At 38.3% G+C, this 15,063-nt stretch overlaps 1 protein-coding gene across 1 annotated transcript in view; it reads left to right on the forward strand.

Moving 5' to 3' along the window:
* AVL9 (AVL9 cell migration associated) overlaps positions 1-15,063 on the forward strand; it is a 63,365-nt gene that overhangs the window by 12,892 nt on the left and 35,410 nt on the right. The window contains exons 2-8 of the mRNA XM_082632887.1: positions 3,257-3,377; positions 5,592-5,677; positions 8,618-8,689; positions 11,388-11,477; positions 12,172-12,238; positions 13,410-13,450; positions 14,588-14,626. Of these exons, the coding sequence (XP_082489013.1) occupies positions 3,257-3,377; positions 5,592-5,677; positions 8,618-8,689; positions 11,388-11,477; positions 12,172-12,238; positions 13,410-13,450; positions 14,588-14,626 (516 nt within the window). The remainder of the gene's footprint in view (positions 1-3,256; positions 3,378-5,591; positions 5,678-8,617; positions 8,690-11,387; positions 11,478-12,171; positions 12,239-13,409; positions 13,451-14,587; positions 14,627-15,063) is intronic.

Genomic DNA, 15,063 nt, shown 5'->3' on the forward strand with positions numbered 1-15,063 from the left:
ACACAAAATATGAATAATCTTTTTCATGTTTCTCAATATATGAGTAAAAACTTTATTATTTCAAATTACATTTCCATGTTTAAATTAGAGATTGAGGGACTTCCCTGGTGGTCCAGTGGGTAAGACTCCGTGCTCCCAGTGCAGGGGGCCTGGGTTTGAGCCCTGATTGGGGAACTAGATCCCACACGCATGCCGCAACTAAGAGTTCACATGCTGCCACTAAGGAGTCCGCATGCCCCAACCAAGATCCCACCTGCTGCAACTAAGACCTGGCACAGCCAAAATAAATAAATAAAATAAATAAATAATAAATAAGAGGTTGAGCGTTGTCATACTACTTTATTTTGGAATTTTCTAGATTAAACTTGTCAAATGAATACAAAAAAAGAAACCACACACAATGTGAGAGTTGTGAGTTAAGTTTTATTTGGGGCAAAATGAGGACTATAGCCCAGGAGACAGCCTCTCAGAAACCCCTGAGGAGCTGCTCTGAAGAAGTAGCAGTAGAGGTTAGTATACCTGTGATTTTTTTTTAATGAAGATTTTGTTTGTTTGTTTGTTTGTTTATTTATGGCTGCACTGGGTTTTCGTTGTGGTGTGCCGGCTCTTCGTTGCAGCGTGTGGGCTCAGTAGTTGTGGCACTTGGGCTTAGTTGCCCCTCGACATGTGGGATCTTAGTTCCCTGACCAGGGATCGAACCTGCATCTCCTGCATTGGAAGGCAGATTCTTTTTTTTTTTTTTTTTTAAGGAAATATCCTAAATCTATTATTATTATTATTTTATTTATTTATTTTACTTTTGGCTGCGTTGGGTCCTCGTTGCTGCCCACGGGCTTTCTCTAGTTGCAGTGAGTGGGCTTCTCATTGCGGTGGCCTCTCTCCCTGCAGAGTCCACGGGGTCTATGTGCACAGGCCTCAGCAGTTGTGGCACACGGGCTCCAGAGCGCAGGCTCAGTAGTTGTGGCGCCAGGCTTAGTTGCTCTGCGGCATGTGGGATCCTCCCAGACCAGGGCTCGAACCCGTGTCCCCTGCATTGGCAGGCAGATTCCTAACCACTGCACCACCAGGGAAGCCCTGATGGCAGATTCTTAACCGCTGTACCACCATGGAAGTCCCAGTATACGTGTGAGTTGGTAAAGGGGGATGTGTGCAATCAAGCACACGTTTTGGCAGAGGGTTGCTGCTGGTCACGAGGAGCAGATGTCTCTGTTAATGATTTTAGTGCTTTTCTAGATATAAGAAGATACGAGAAATTGGGCTCAAATCTTCTGAAAAGATCTAACTATCTGAAGGCCTGTTCTGCCAGTTTTTCCCAGAGCACAGAGTGCCTCATTCCTGATCTCCACCCTGAACTCCTTTCAGGGTGTGTTGAAGGTCAGTGACTGCAGTGGCTAGTGACCTAATCCTTGTAGAGGCAGATTGCAAGTGATAATATTTAGTTGGCAAACTTTTTGGATCCTGAAGAGCAACATACTTCATGATGCATTTGTGAGAATTTGAGTCCATGATGTTTATATTTATTTAAAAGCATGTTTATTCCATACTAAATGCTTTTAAAATAAATACTATACATAAAAATTAGTGGTTTTCCAAAAGAAATTATTTTGTGATAATTACCAAGACTTCTTATGTGTTATATATTGCACTTTAGTGTTTACATAAAATACAATAATTTATTTCTTGTTTCTTTTTTTTCCCCCCCCTGTTAAAGTAAGAATTCTGAGTTGGGGATTTTTTTTAGCTCTGTAACTACCAGCTTCATAGCACCGGCTTTGAATTTATGTCTTTCCCTCTATGGCACACCTTGCCTTCCCTTACACTTTTAAGATTTGCCAATATAAAACTGGTATGATAGAGAAGATACAGAGAAATGTGAAATGTAGCTTGAGATTATTTATGCCCAGCCTTCAGTTAATTGATGATAAGTAACTGATCCTTTCAAACTGAAATGTTGATTGCTTTTGGAGGTGGGCACAGGGAAATTTAAACATTTTCAATATAGAACTAGATCACCTGTTAAAAATAATCATTATTAAATCCCTTTTATAATCGGCTCTCATGTGAGTAGTGGCACCTTGATTACCTTGAGATGTGGGGAAATGAGCCATCATGCCTTTCCACATTAAAGACGGAATCTAAAAGTGATTCTTATCCCTATGTTGTTCCATCTTCAGTGTATTTATTACTAATGCAATGCAAATTCCTGCTTAAATATACTTTGAAAGAAAATTAAACATAAGACACTTAGAACTTACATCAGTATGATAACTCAAGTCCTCAGCATTTAATTCTGCCTTCCTCTCCAAAAGTCTCATTGAAATAACAACAACAAAAAAAAACCCATAAGCAAGGGGAAAATGTTAGTAAACCTAGGGAATGCCAGAAACTGGGGGCTTATACTAGAAACTTTGTTATTTCTACAACACAAACAGTATTAGAGAGACTTCATTGATCAGTTCTCAGTCTTGGGGAAAAAATAACCTGAAGTGGTGGTTAATGCCCATTCACCTCCCTAACAACCCATCGAAACCATAGACTCAAAGCTTCAAGTATTGGGAGCAAGGGAGCCAATTGATGGGAAGCAAATCTAGAACTTGGCTCAACTTCTTAGGCTTCTTTGTTGGATCTCTCCTCCTCAGTTCAGGAGGATATTGGTTTTTCTCAGGGCTCCATGTCTTCAGTTACTGTCTATTTGATAACAGCTCCCAAATGTACATCTCCAATCCAGTCACCACCACCACTACCCCCTACCCTTGTGCACATCAAAGTTAAACTCCTTTAAATAAAAAAGGGGAAAAAGGCCTACAGATTTTTTTTCCTCATTTTTTCTTTCTTTTTTTTTAGGGTTTTTTTCTTAAACTTTATGTATCTATTTATTTATTTATGGCTGCGTTGGGTCTTCATTGCTGCTCACGCACTTTCTCTAGTTGCAGCGAGCAGGGGCTACTCTTCGTTGTGGTGCACGGGCTTCTCATTGCAGTGGCTCCTCTTGTTGCGGAGCACGGGCTCTAGGCGCGCGGGCTTCAGTAGTTGCAGCACGTGGGCTCAGTAGTTGTGGCACCTGGGCTTAGTTCCTCCGTGGCTTTCCTCCCTTTTTCTTTTTCCTCTTATATACCATAGGTTTGCTGAAAATGGCATCAAGAAGTGTGGCTTATCCTTAGTTCTGTCACTCAGAATTTGAAAGCATTTTTGTCTGCCAGGATATAATGCTCCCTTTGATCATCAACCTGTTGGCTAACATTCCTTACCATTTTAGGTTGAATTCTCTTACCCGCCCCTGATTCCAGGAGATGGACATGACAGTCACACTCTACCTGAAGAATGGAAATATTTGCCCTTCCTTGCCTTACCAGATGGCGCACACAACTACCAAGAAGGTATGTAAACGGTGGAGCAATCGGTAGGTGGCTTTTTAAAAAATCTGCCACGAGTCTGAGTACTTTGGTAATGAAAGACCTTTGGCCTATTGTGACTATTCATAAAATATTTAAATGCTTCTTTGGAGATGACTAGTTAGTCATATACTAGAGGATCTGCAGAGAAGTGCCAGGCTTATATTGGTAATGGTTGGTGAACACTGGCCACTCCTTTGCCAAGAGCTCTGGCCAAAGTAAGTAATTAGCCATATTAGGACATCTGCTCCTGGTAGCACTTTCTGCATTTAAACTTCAGACTCCTCTCAGAGACAAACTAAGGAGCTTTACCTGCACCAGCTGCAGATTGATTGGAGCTCTAGCTTCGTCCTCCAGTGCCCACCTGAAAACAGCTGGGATTGCTTCTCCACCTCTGGAGCACTGCCATCACAGTGTTCTGCTTAAAAGTTTGCTTGCATGCGTGGGGAGCATGTTAACACCCTCAAGGAAAGCAATGCTGTGAAGTTAGTACTGAGTCTCCTATCACCGTATAGATGAGTGCTTTGAATGGCTTAATGAAGAAATATACTATACTTTATCATGGTATTAGAGGCTCTACCAAGACACAAGATTAAACTTGGTTTGGCTACTTGTTTTTCTAATATTTACTAATTTTTGTATGAAATGAAGCAAATATTACTCTGCAGTTTAACATAAATTTAATTTTTTAAACTTATTTATTTATTTATTTTTGGCTGCATTGGGTCCTCGTTGTTGTGCGCAGGCTTTCTCTAGTTGCGGAGAGAGGGGGCTACTCTTCATTGCGGTGTGTGGGCTTCTCATTGCCCTGGCTTCTCATTGCAGAGCACGGGCTCTAGGTGCGCGGGCTTCAGTAGTTGTGGCTTACGGGCTCTAGAGTGCAGGCTCAGTAGTCGTAGTGCATGGCTTCAGTTGCCCTACGGCATGTGGGATTTTCCCAGACAAGGACTCGAACACGTGTCCCCTGCATTGGCAGGTGGATTCTTAACCACTGTGCCACCAGGGAAGTCCCTAACATAAAATTAAAATGCTGTACTTTTAACCTCACAAGTCTTCTTTTTTTAACCTTTTTATCATGAAAGCTTTTAAACATACAGAAAAGTTGGAAGAATGGTAAATATTCCACAAACTTTCTTTATATATGTGTACAGTTTTGCCTATACTATTTGAAAGTCAGTTGCAAACATCATGACACTTTAAATACTTCAGCCTGCATCTTGTAAAAATAAGATCATTCCCCGGGATGACTTTCAATTCTTTTACCACAGCTAAGATATTTAACAGTAATTCCATAATACCATCTCATATCTAATCTATGTTCAAATTTCCCCAATTGTCCCAAGAATTTCTTGGATCTATTCAAAATTTATGTGTTCCCTTTGGTTTGTATGATTCTTTTTTTTTTTTTAATAAATTTATTTATTTGTTTCTGGCTGCGTTGGGTCTTCGTTGCTGTGTGCGGGCTTTCTCTAGTTGCGGCGAACGGGGTCTACTCTTCATTGCGGTGCACGGGCTTCTCATTGCGGTGGCTTCTCCTGTTGCAGAGCACAGGCTCTAGGCGCGCGGGCTTCAGTAGTTGTGGCACGTGGGCTCAGTAGTTATGGCTCACGGGCTCTAGAGTGCAGGCTCAGTAGTTGTGGCACACGGGCTTAGTTGTTCCACAGCACGTGGGATCTTCCTGGACCAGGGCTCGAACCCGTGTCCCCTGCATTGGCAGGCAGATTCTTAACCACTGCACCACCAAGGAAGTCCCTAAGGATAAACTTTTTTTTTTTTTTTTCTTGTTTTTGGCCATGCGGCTTATGGGATCTTAGTTCCCCGACCAGGAGTAGAACCCAGGGCCTTAGCAGTGAGAGTGCAGAGTCTTAGCCACTGGACCATCAGAGAATTCCCTGTATGATTCTTTACTTTCTTTTTATCTGGAATAATCCTGTATAATAAAGTATTTTCTGAGAAAAGTGATTGTAGTCTCAATTCGACCTGTTATGCTTCAGCCTCTTGGGCTTTTTGTGATGAGTGCACACTGGAAGGCAGTGAGAGGAATTCTAAGAAACCAGTGGCTGTGATGCTAGAAATAAGTCTGACATGGGTTCCTTGTAACTTCATCATTTTGTTTAAGTGACTGCATTATAATGTCAAAGTTCATTGTTAATACGGGTAGTTCACTTTGGTATTTACCTTTTTCTGTATATCTCTTAGATACTGTGTTTTTTCACTTGCCACCCAGAAATGGAAACGGAGCCACTGTATATGGTATCTCTTGCTATCGACAAATTGAAGCCAAGGTACAGTTAAAATGAATAACACCAAAAAACACTAAAAAATTGTTTAATTGTTGGCCACTTAAGATGTAGAATTTAGGGAAATACATAATCTTTATGTTTCATGTGGTACCTGTGATATTGTTTTAAATTTTTATAAACTATGTAGCTGTTTTCTCTATAGTACCAGTTTATTCACGTGAATGTTTTTCTAAGTTGACATTGGCAACTAATTATATTTATATTGTATAATTTTTTTTTATGTTGGGGGCAGGAGTTTATTAATTAATTTATTTATTTTTGCTGTGTTGGGTCTTCGTTTCTGTGCGAGGGCTATCTCTAGTTGTGGCAAGTGGGGCCCGCTCTTCATCGTGGTGCGCGGGCCTCTCACTGTTGTGGCCTCTCTTGTTGCGGAGCACAGGCTCCAGACGCTCAGGCTCAGTAGTTGTGGCTCACGGGCCTAGCCGCTCCGCGGCATGTGGGATCCTCCCAGACTGGGGCTCGAACCCATGTCCCCTGCATTGGCAGGCAGATTCTCAACCACTGCGCCACCAGGGAAGCCCAATATTGTATAATATTTTGTACATTGTTTTTAGATATTGATAACAAAATTACCCATTTGTCTTCAAAATACTGTATGTCAATTTCATGGTGTCCTTGAGTTTTCTATTTCTAGTGTTTGGTATGTAACTTTAAAAAATGGAATGGTAATGAGTGTTGTATTTTTTTTAAGGAACATTCTAGAAGTAATGGAAAGTACTTATAGTAGCTGCAAACTACTTGCAAGTTATCTTAATTATATATAACTAAGATTTTGATCATTCTTTTTTTTTTGATCATTCTTAAACTTACCTTCCCGCTTAATGCCTAACTTACTATAATATCTCTAATTAATAAATTTAAATAAACCAGGATGGGTAGCTTCCCCTTTCCTGGTTTGCTTCTACACAGCACTGTTCTTTTTGTGGTGGGGATACCCTTTCTGAGTAAAGATCTCTTTCCTCTTATGAAATGATTAATACTCTGAAGTAGTGAGCGCTTTTCAACCTCGGCTTCATGTTGGAATCACCTGGTGAGCTTTAGATACTTGGGATGACTAGGTCCCAACCCCAGAGATTCTCATTTAATGTTCTGGGCATCAGGAGTATTAAAAGTTCCCCAGGTGATTCTAATATGTAGGCAAGACTATGAACCACTGCTCTAAAACAATGGTTTTTAACCAGAACTACATGGAGACTTTGCCAAGAGACTTGACCAACATGCGGGATCTTAGTTCCCTGACCAGGGATCGAACCTGTGCCTCCTGCAGTGGAAGCACAGAGTCCCAACCACTGGACCGCCAGGGAAGCCCCAGAGACTTTTTTTTTTTAATTTAAGTATACTTACCGGGCCTTTCCTTCTACAGACTGAAGTAGAATCTCTGGTAGTAGATCCTAGGCAATTGCAAAGTTTTAAAAGCTTCCTCAGGTGGGTAATTAACTTAGTAAGTCTTTAAAAATTTTCTTTCGACTTTCATAATGAACGTTTCAAACACGTAGATAAATTAAAAGAATTGCACAATAAACACCTGTATACCCACCATCTACATTCAACAGTTGTTAATGTTCTACCACATTTGCTCTGTGTGTGTGTGTGTGTGTGTGTGTGTTTCCCTGAAGCATTTAAAAGTAAACTGCACGAATAAATCCCAGCATACCCAAAGTAGTTAACTACCGTGAAATAACCCTCCATGCACAGGCCCTGGAACATAGGACACACCCAGTAAATGTTTGTGGTTCAAATGAATAACTGAGTTTAAAGATTAAAGAAACCTGCGAATAATTACGCATTTGATTTCTTCATGTACCTTACATCTTATTAGATGAGATGAATTGAGCTGCTGCCCTTTCTTGGAAATCTGTTCCTTTCACTACCTCTTATCCTCTGTAAATTATATAACCACTAGTAAAATTATTCCTCTGATGCTGTTGTCGTTAACAACAGTTCTCATGCTCTACATAGACAGCCTTTAAGTGGCATTTCATACTGCTTGTCTCCGTCACCTCCTGAGTCTCACCCACTCCAGAGTATATTGGGGTTGCCCATTTCTCCAGGTTGTTCTCACCTCATCTGATAACCAGACAGATAAACCAGACATCAGAGAGCCCTAGAGCCTAGGAGAAAGCCTTTCCTTTCCTTTTGAACAAAGCTGAGACCCGACGGATGAATCCAATCAAGGTAAAGAGGTAGAAACAGATTGAGGAAAGGCTCTACTCTTGATGTAATCTAATGATGAATCATCAGTCCTCAGGCAGTTGAAGACACTGAGACCCCATGGTCCTCAGGACAGATCCAAGGAGACGTCAGGCAGTACACTAGAGGGGGAAGAGTCGTTCTTACTGCCCTCACAGCCTTACCTGAGGTTGATTAAGTCCTGTTTCCTACTAGCAGAGCACTGCAGATATCTCATGTAATCATCTTCAGAATCACCGAGGCTTGAGTTACGGCTCAGGGCTGGGCTACAATACAATACAGGTGTGCCAGGATAGACTCCAGTAACGTAGAATAACCAGCTTAACAAAACTGCTGACAATTCTTCCATCTCTGGAGAAACAAGCTGTTAAACTGTCCCTTTCTCACCAGAAACATTAGTCTCCGAAAGGGGTGTCCATTTTAAAACCAGAACCAGGGATGACTGATTTGCATTACGGATGTGGCAATTTACACATAAAGTAATCTCCACCAGACTGTCAGTTCCTTGAGAGTAGAGATTGTCTCTCACTGTTATATTCCCGTTGCCTGCCAGATTCTGGCAGAGTGCTCTGGCTGACACTTATTCATTCAATAAATACCTTCTGAGATTCTCAATAAGTACTTTTAATTAAGTGTAAGATACTTTTTCTGATTGCTGTTTTATATTGAAAAATAATTATTTTTAAATATTTCCATGAAATATATTTAATAATGACTATTTGTTTATAATAGGCGTTGAAAGTACGGCAAGCAGATATCACCAGAGAGACCGTTCAGAAAAGTGTCTGTGTTCTAAGCAAACTGGTAAGAGACCAAATAACCTGTTAATGTTAAACTCTCATGGCAGCTTTTTATTTGATGATAAAGCATTATTAGAATGAGGAGAGATTTATGAAAACAGTGATATATTAAAATTAGTCAGAGGCTTATTGTTGATGCTCTTGCATCTCCTCTTTGCCTTTCAGCAGGTTCACTCTCATTTCCCCTCTGCCCAAAACTAGTTAAGAGGGAGGAAATCTAATAGATCAGTTTTGGGGAAGTAGGTTGATAGGTAAGCAAAATGAGGCATTGATATATTTAATTTATCCAGCTTTGTTTTGTTCTCGAGACTGTGGATAAGTAATATTTTACTAAAATTCAAAGTATCGTAATTACTCAGATTTTATTGATGATACAAAAGGGCATGGCTCTTTGCAGTGAAAAATTGTATCCCTAGCTTGCTCTTTAAAAACTGAAAATGTTTGAGGAAAGGAAATGACATAATGAATTGTACTATAACAACACTTTAAAATTGTGTCTTCTCTGTACAGGTTGATCAGATGCAAGTTTATAATCATTTTAACTTTTTAGTTTTCAAAAGAAAATATATAGCATTTCTTATTTTTCATAACTGTCTCTATTAACTCATTTGTGATGTCCCATTTGTATTATTAATGGGTTAATAACACCTTTACCAGTAACGCCAGATGCCTAGTTCTACATGTAAAATATAGTCCCCCCAATTCTGTTTGTGGGAAAAAAATATCTAGATATCTATCAAATTAATTATCTTAGATCTGTGTGATTACTGAGTACAGATGTTTCTGCAGTTAACCTAATGCAAAACTGAAAATATTTCATTAGCCTAGTCACCAACAAAACTATGGTTTTATTTAATTATTTCTTCTGCAATTGTTCCAATTTCTTATATTCACAGACAATTTAAATGTAGCTTGCTTAATACTAAGCTTTAAAAGAAAAAAACAAAACCTGAGTGAGAATAATTTAGTACTATGGACCTTATTAATACGATTTTGAGGATCAGGGTATTTGTTCCAAGATAGTAATTCTTTGTTTGTTTGTTTTTTGGCTGCGTTGGGTCTTCGTTGCTGCATGTGGGCTTTCTCTAGTTTGCAGTGAGCGGGGCTGCTCTTCCCTGCGGTGCACGGGCTTCTCATTGCAGTGGCTTCTCTTGTTGCGGAGCACAGGCTCTAGGCGCGCGGGCTCAGTAGTTGTGTGCGTGGGCTTAGTTCCTCTGCGGCATGTGGGCTTGAACCCATGTCCCCTGCGTAGCGGGCGGATTCTTAACCACTGCACCACCAGGGAAGTCCCAAGTAATTTTAAATATAGGGCAAGAATAGTCTCCTAGAAAAGGAATGGTTATAAAAGATTTCAATATCAGAAAATTGGTAAATTGCTAATCTGACTCCTGTACACAGTTTCTAGAAGGGTAGCCTGAAAAAATATACATCAGTGAATTATTGTTTTTTAATGCTGGACCAGATGACCAAAGTATAGGAGTGCTGGATATTGAATAAGCACAACATGTTTGTTGAAAGGCTTCCTGAATAATTCTTCAAAGAACAGTAATAATAATAATAAGTGCCATTTATCAAGTGCCTATATGTCAAGTATTCTATACCAGGCACTTTTTAGATATAGTTGTCATTTTAATCCTCATAAGAAGAGAGATCTAAGTATTTATTGTTCTCATTTCACAAATAAAGATATATCTCAGAGAAGAAATGTCTAACTCTCATGAACATGTAACTGCTATATGATAAAATTGGGGTGAAAAGCCAGTTTTATCAGACAGATAAAACAGGCAGGGGGATGGTGAGAGCCAGCTCACACAAAAATGTTTGGTGGTTCTTAGTGCATTTTAGTCTATGTATAAAAATATATTTAGATAGAAATAATGATATATTAACCGGGATATTGGGGGAGAAAACTATTCCAGTATTACTTGTTTTAACTAATTAGAGTATATATTCAGCATTAGTCTCTGCATCCTAAAAAGGACACAGAAACCAGAAAACATCTAGAACAGAACATAAAAGGATGGAAATGGTAGGAAGAAGGTTTTAAATAGAGAAATAGGAATTAAGGAGTAACTTTTTTCAGATATACAAAAGAATATTACGTAGGATATTATAAAGGACACAGACTATTTGTTTTAAGCCTCTATAGAGGGCAAAAAATGGGGAAATGAAATTAAATTTAATCATGAATGTTCAACTGAATATAAGAATTAGTGCTATAAGGATGATTAAATGTTACTACAAGCTAGCAGAACAGTGTACAGGATTATGATATGTTTTAAATTTTATGACAATGATGGCTAGCGTTTAAGTGCTTTCTATATGCCAGATACTCTAGAAAGTGCTTTTACCTGTGTTATTTAATACGAGAAAGCCCCATAAGATGTACTGTCTTTTCATATACCCATGTTCACATCAGTCAGCAGACGTGGAGAGGTTAAGTGCCCAGAGTTACGCTGCTGAGTGACTCGAGCAAGACCCAGGAGGTCTGTGCTCACTCTCAACCCCGGTGCTCTGAGTGGGTCAGGCACTTTGCAGCTGCAGTCCAGGAGTTAGAACAGTGACTTAACAACGTTCAGCTGTGAATAATAAGATACTAAAGTTGTCAGTAACTTTTTCCTTCTCGGTCTTTTCAAGTTAAAAAGTCGTGGGGTGTTTTTTTACTGTTATCAAACTAATGGTAATTTCTCTTTTTCTTTAAGCCTCTCTATGGCTTACTTCAAGCAAAACTTCAGCTCATTACGCATGCATATTTTGAAGAGAAGGATTTTTCCCAAATTTCCATTCTAAAGGTAACTTTATCCCCCCCATAGATGTGTGTGAAGACAGATTCATGAATCAAGTAGATTTTTAATAGTGTGAGCTAATCACTTATTAGCTTAAGAAGGACATTCTTCTTTGAAAATAATATTGAAGGGCCAATGATCATCCCAAAATGTACAGTTCATATTTATTAAACTTAATGAAACCATCTTTTATTAGAAAATAATGATTGACAGTTGACTATAACATAAATGTTTCTGTTAATGGATAATAGCCCTTTCGCTATGGCATTTCTTCTCTACATTTGTTATCTTATTAATACACTGAGCAGTATGTTTATATGTCACATTTCTGGATCCTAACTCCCATACTAAAAAACACAGAAAAGCCACATTCCTACTTTACTGAAGATGGATAATATGTTTTTCTTGAGGCTGCCATGGATGTATAGAACATGGATCTCTCCTGGATTCTAGTGAGAGTAGGACAGTTAGTTATTTAGCAGGGAAGTAGAGGAAATTTATCCTAGGAATCCGTACCACCATGGGAATGAATCAAGCTCTAATATGTAGAGGAAGAGAAGGAAGGATTGCTGGAAACTGGCAAGTTTCAGAGAGACAAAGTTGCCTCAGTTAAAGAACCAATTTTCCCTTGGTCATCCTATTTCTAATTCAGTGTCTAAAATGATAGTAAATTGTTCTAAACTGAATTTGTATTTTACAGGAGCTCTATGAACATATGAATAGTTCCCTGGGAGGAACTTCATTAGAAGGATCCCAGGTATATCTTGGTAAGTTACTTTTTTACAAGTCAGAAGAAATGCCCTCATTTCTTTTTGTTTGGCATGCTGAGTTGCATGTAAAACTTCATGATAAGAATTACGTTTCTATATGGGATCTAAATTCTCCAACATTTGATGCCGCTGCTTCCTTAAATATCTTCTTAGACAGTATTTACATTAAGAAGGGTTGTAACATACTTGTATCAAAATTTACAACTATTATTGTATATGGAAAATTTCTGCTTTTCAGAGTAATAATGGAAGTTTTTTCTTTTCCTTACATTAATGCTGACCAGGTCAATTCCCCGTCATAACACAGAGGGAGAGCAAGAGAGAGAGAGATCTGCTTATTAGCTCTTTTCTATTCTAAGATTTTTCAAGTTGAGGGTTTTATTTTATTTTGACAACCCAGAACATTCGTTCGTGTGTTAGGCACTCAATAAATGTCGTTTTCATGTTTTAAAAAGAATTGTCGATCACATAGTGATTTATGCTTGCTCAATTCCCATTTTAGCATGATGTAGCCAAACCCTGGAACTCCACTTTTGCAATCCTGTGTGTAATGTAAGCTGGTTACAAAGCTCCTATTCTGAGAATATATTTTTCTCTAAATTAATTTATCTTGTCTTATGGCAGATGATCAGAGAAGACTGTGATTCAGAAATTGTAGCCTATGGGGTGTAGTGACCAAAAACCATGTTTAAATGATCGACTGCCACAGTAGTACAAGCTTCATAGTTTCTAAACTTGGGTAATTTGTAAGATGGCTGGAAAATGGGGAGGTGTTAGAGCTGCATGACCACAACACGAGCCACTAGCCACATGTGACTGTTTACAGTTAGATTAGAATTAATAGAAATTAAATAAAATTTAAAAATCAGTTTGTCAGTCACACCATATTTCAAGTGCTCAGTGACCACGTATGGCTACTCTATTGGACAGTGAAGATTTAGAACATTTTCATTATTGCAGAAAGTTCTATCGCAGTGCTGTTTGACTGTTAACAGTATTTGATAAATTCTGATTATGCGTGTGCATAATGAGGTATTACATAAATATTTAAATATTTGCATATTCCTACTTTTACCTGCCTTTCTTTTGAGGAGGTTAAAACTTTCTTTGACAAAAACAGTAGGTGGTAGTCACAGATTAGCTTTTTTTTTTTTTTTTAACGTTATAGGTCTATCTCCTCGAGATCTTGTGCTTCATTTTCGACACAAGGTATGATATGTTATTTAATTTATGATGTACTAAAATTATTTAACTGGGCAAATTCCATGAGCTGCATGGTCTAATGCAGAGTGTGGCATAACCATGTTTTAGTTTTTCTGAGACAGCTGGCATAGTGATACAAAGTTGAAAGTGTTGGTAGGTAGTGCTTATATGATAGAAATTTCTAAAAGTATACAAATAGTGTCGTTTATTTCTGTGCAGGATAGGATACTTTTTTCTATGGTTTTTGTAATTTTGGATATCATAAAATCAGAGTGGGAAAAAACTTCTTTTTTTCACAGGATGTTGAGTATCGTTCCCTGTGCTATAGGACCTTGTTGTTCATCCATTCTCTATATAATAGCTTGCATCTACCAATCCCAGACTCCCAATTCACTCCTCCCCTACACCCCCCACCTCATACACACGTGGCAACCACAAGTCTGTTCTCTATGTCTGTGAGTCTTTCATGGATAAGTTCATTTATGTCATACTTTAGATTCCACATATAAGTGATATCTATGGCATTTGTGTTTCTCTTTCTGACTTAACTTCACTTAGTGTGATAATCTCTAGGTCCATCCATGTTGCTGCAAATGGCATTATTTCATTCTTTTTTATGGCTGAGTAGTATTCCATTGTATATGTACACCACATCTGAAAGAAACGTGTTTTTATCTTGCAGAATATTTTATATGTTGCCCTGAGAGTGAAACATTTTCCAGTAAAATATCTATGCTTATATCTTTTGATCTTTATTCTTAAGGCATCTGTTGACTGGGACATACACACATGGATCATTCACTTAACAGCTGTAATGAGTATCTGCTCTGTGAATGCCCTGGACATCCAGAAGTAAATGAATAGTAACTTACCTTTAAGGAGCTTGCAGATATTTCAAGCAAAAATGGCGCAACTTATTCCAAAAAGTGCAATTTGATAGCAATTTAAGTGGTATACACATTTTTCAAGGACACAGGAATTTCTCAGTATAAGTTCATAATTTTCAATGTAGTGTTTAAAGCTCTAGAATTATTTAACATTATTGATTCAATGATACATGGTTATGTTTGAGGAGAGGCAAAGGCAAATGAAAAATAGGCTTGAGTTTCTTATTTTAATACAGTTTTTTTTTTCTTTCTTCAGGTCCTAATCCTGTTTAAACTAATTCTTCTTGAAAAGAAGGTGAGATTTGAATGTTTGGAATATTTAATATTTATTGACATTTCTTAAATACTATATAAAATTGAAACTAATGATAAAATATAAATTAAGACTTTTTTGCCTATAAAAGTACAGTGGGCTAAAGAACATATTTTTGTCCACTACTATAGAAGTGTAAATTCATGCAGTCTTTTCTGGGGGCAATTTGATAGTATTCAGTTATCAGAATGGTTTTGACTATAGATAACAGAAAGTTCTCTTGATTGATTGATTGATTGATTGCCATGCCATGCTGCATGAGGGATCTTAGTTACCCTACCAGGGATCAAACCCATGCCCCCTAGAGTGGAAGCACATAGTCTTAAACACTGGACCACCAAGGAAGTCCCGAAAACTCAATTTAAATTGACTTAAAAAATAAGGAAATGGGGGCTTCCCTGGTGGCGCAGTGGTTGAGA

This window comes from Mesoplodon mirus (assembly GCF_964341445.2).
Source record: "Mesoplodon mirus genome assembly, chromosome: 9".
Lineage (NCBI taxonomy): Eukaryota > Metazoa > Chordata > Mammalia > Artiodactyla > Ziphiidae > Mesoplodon > Mesoplodon mirus.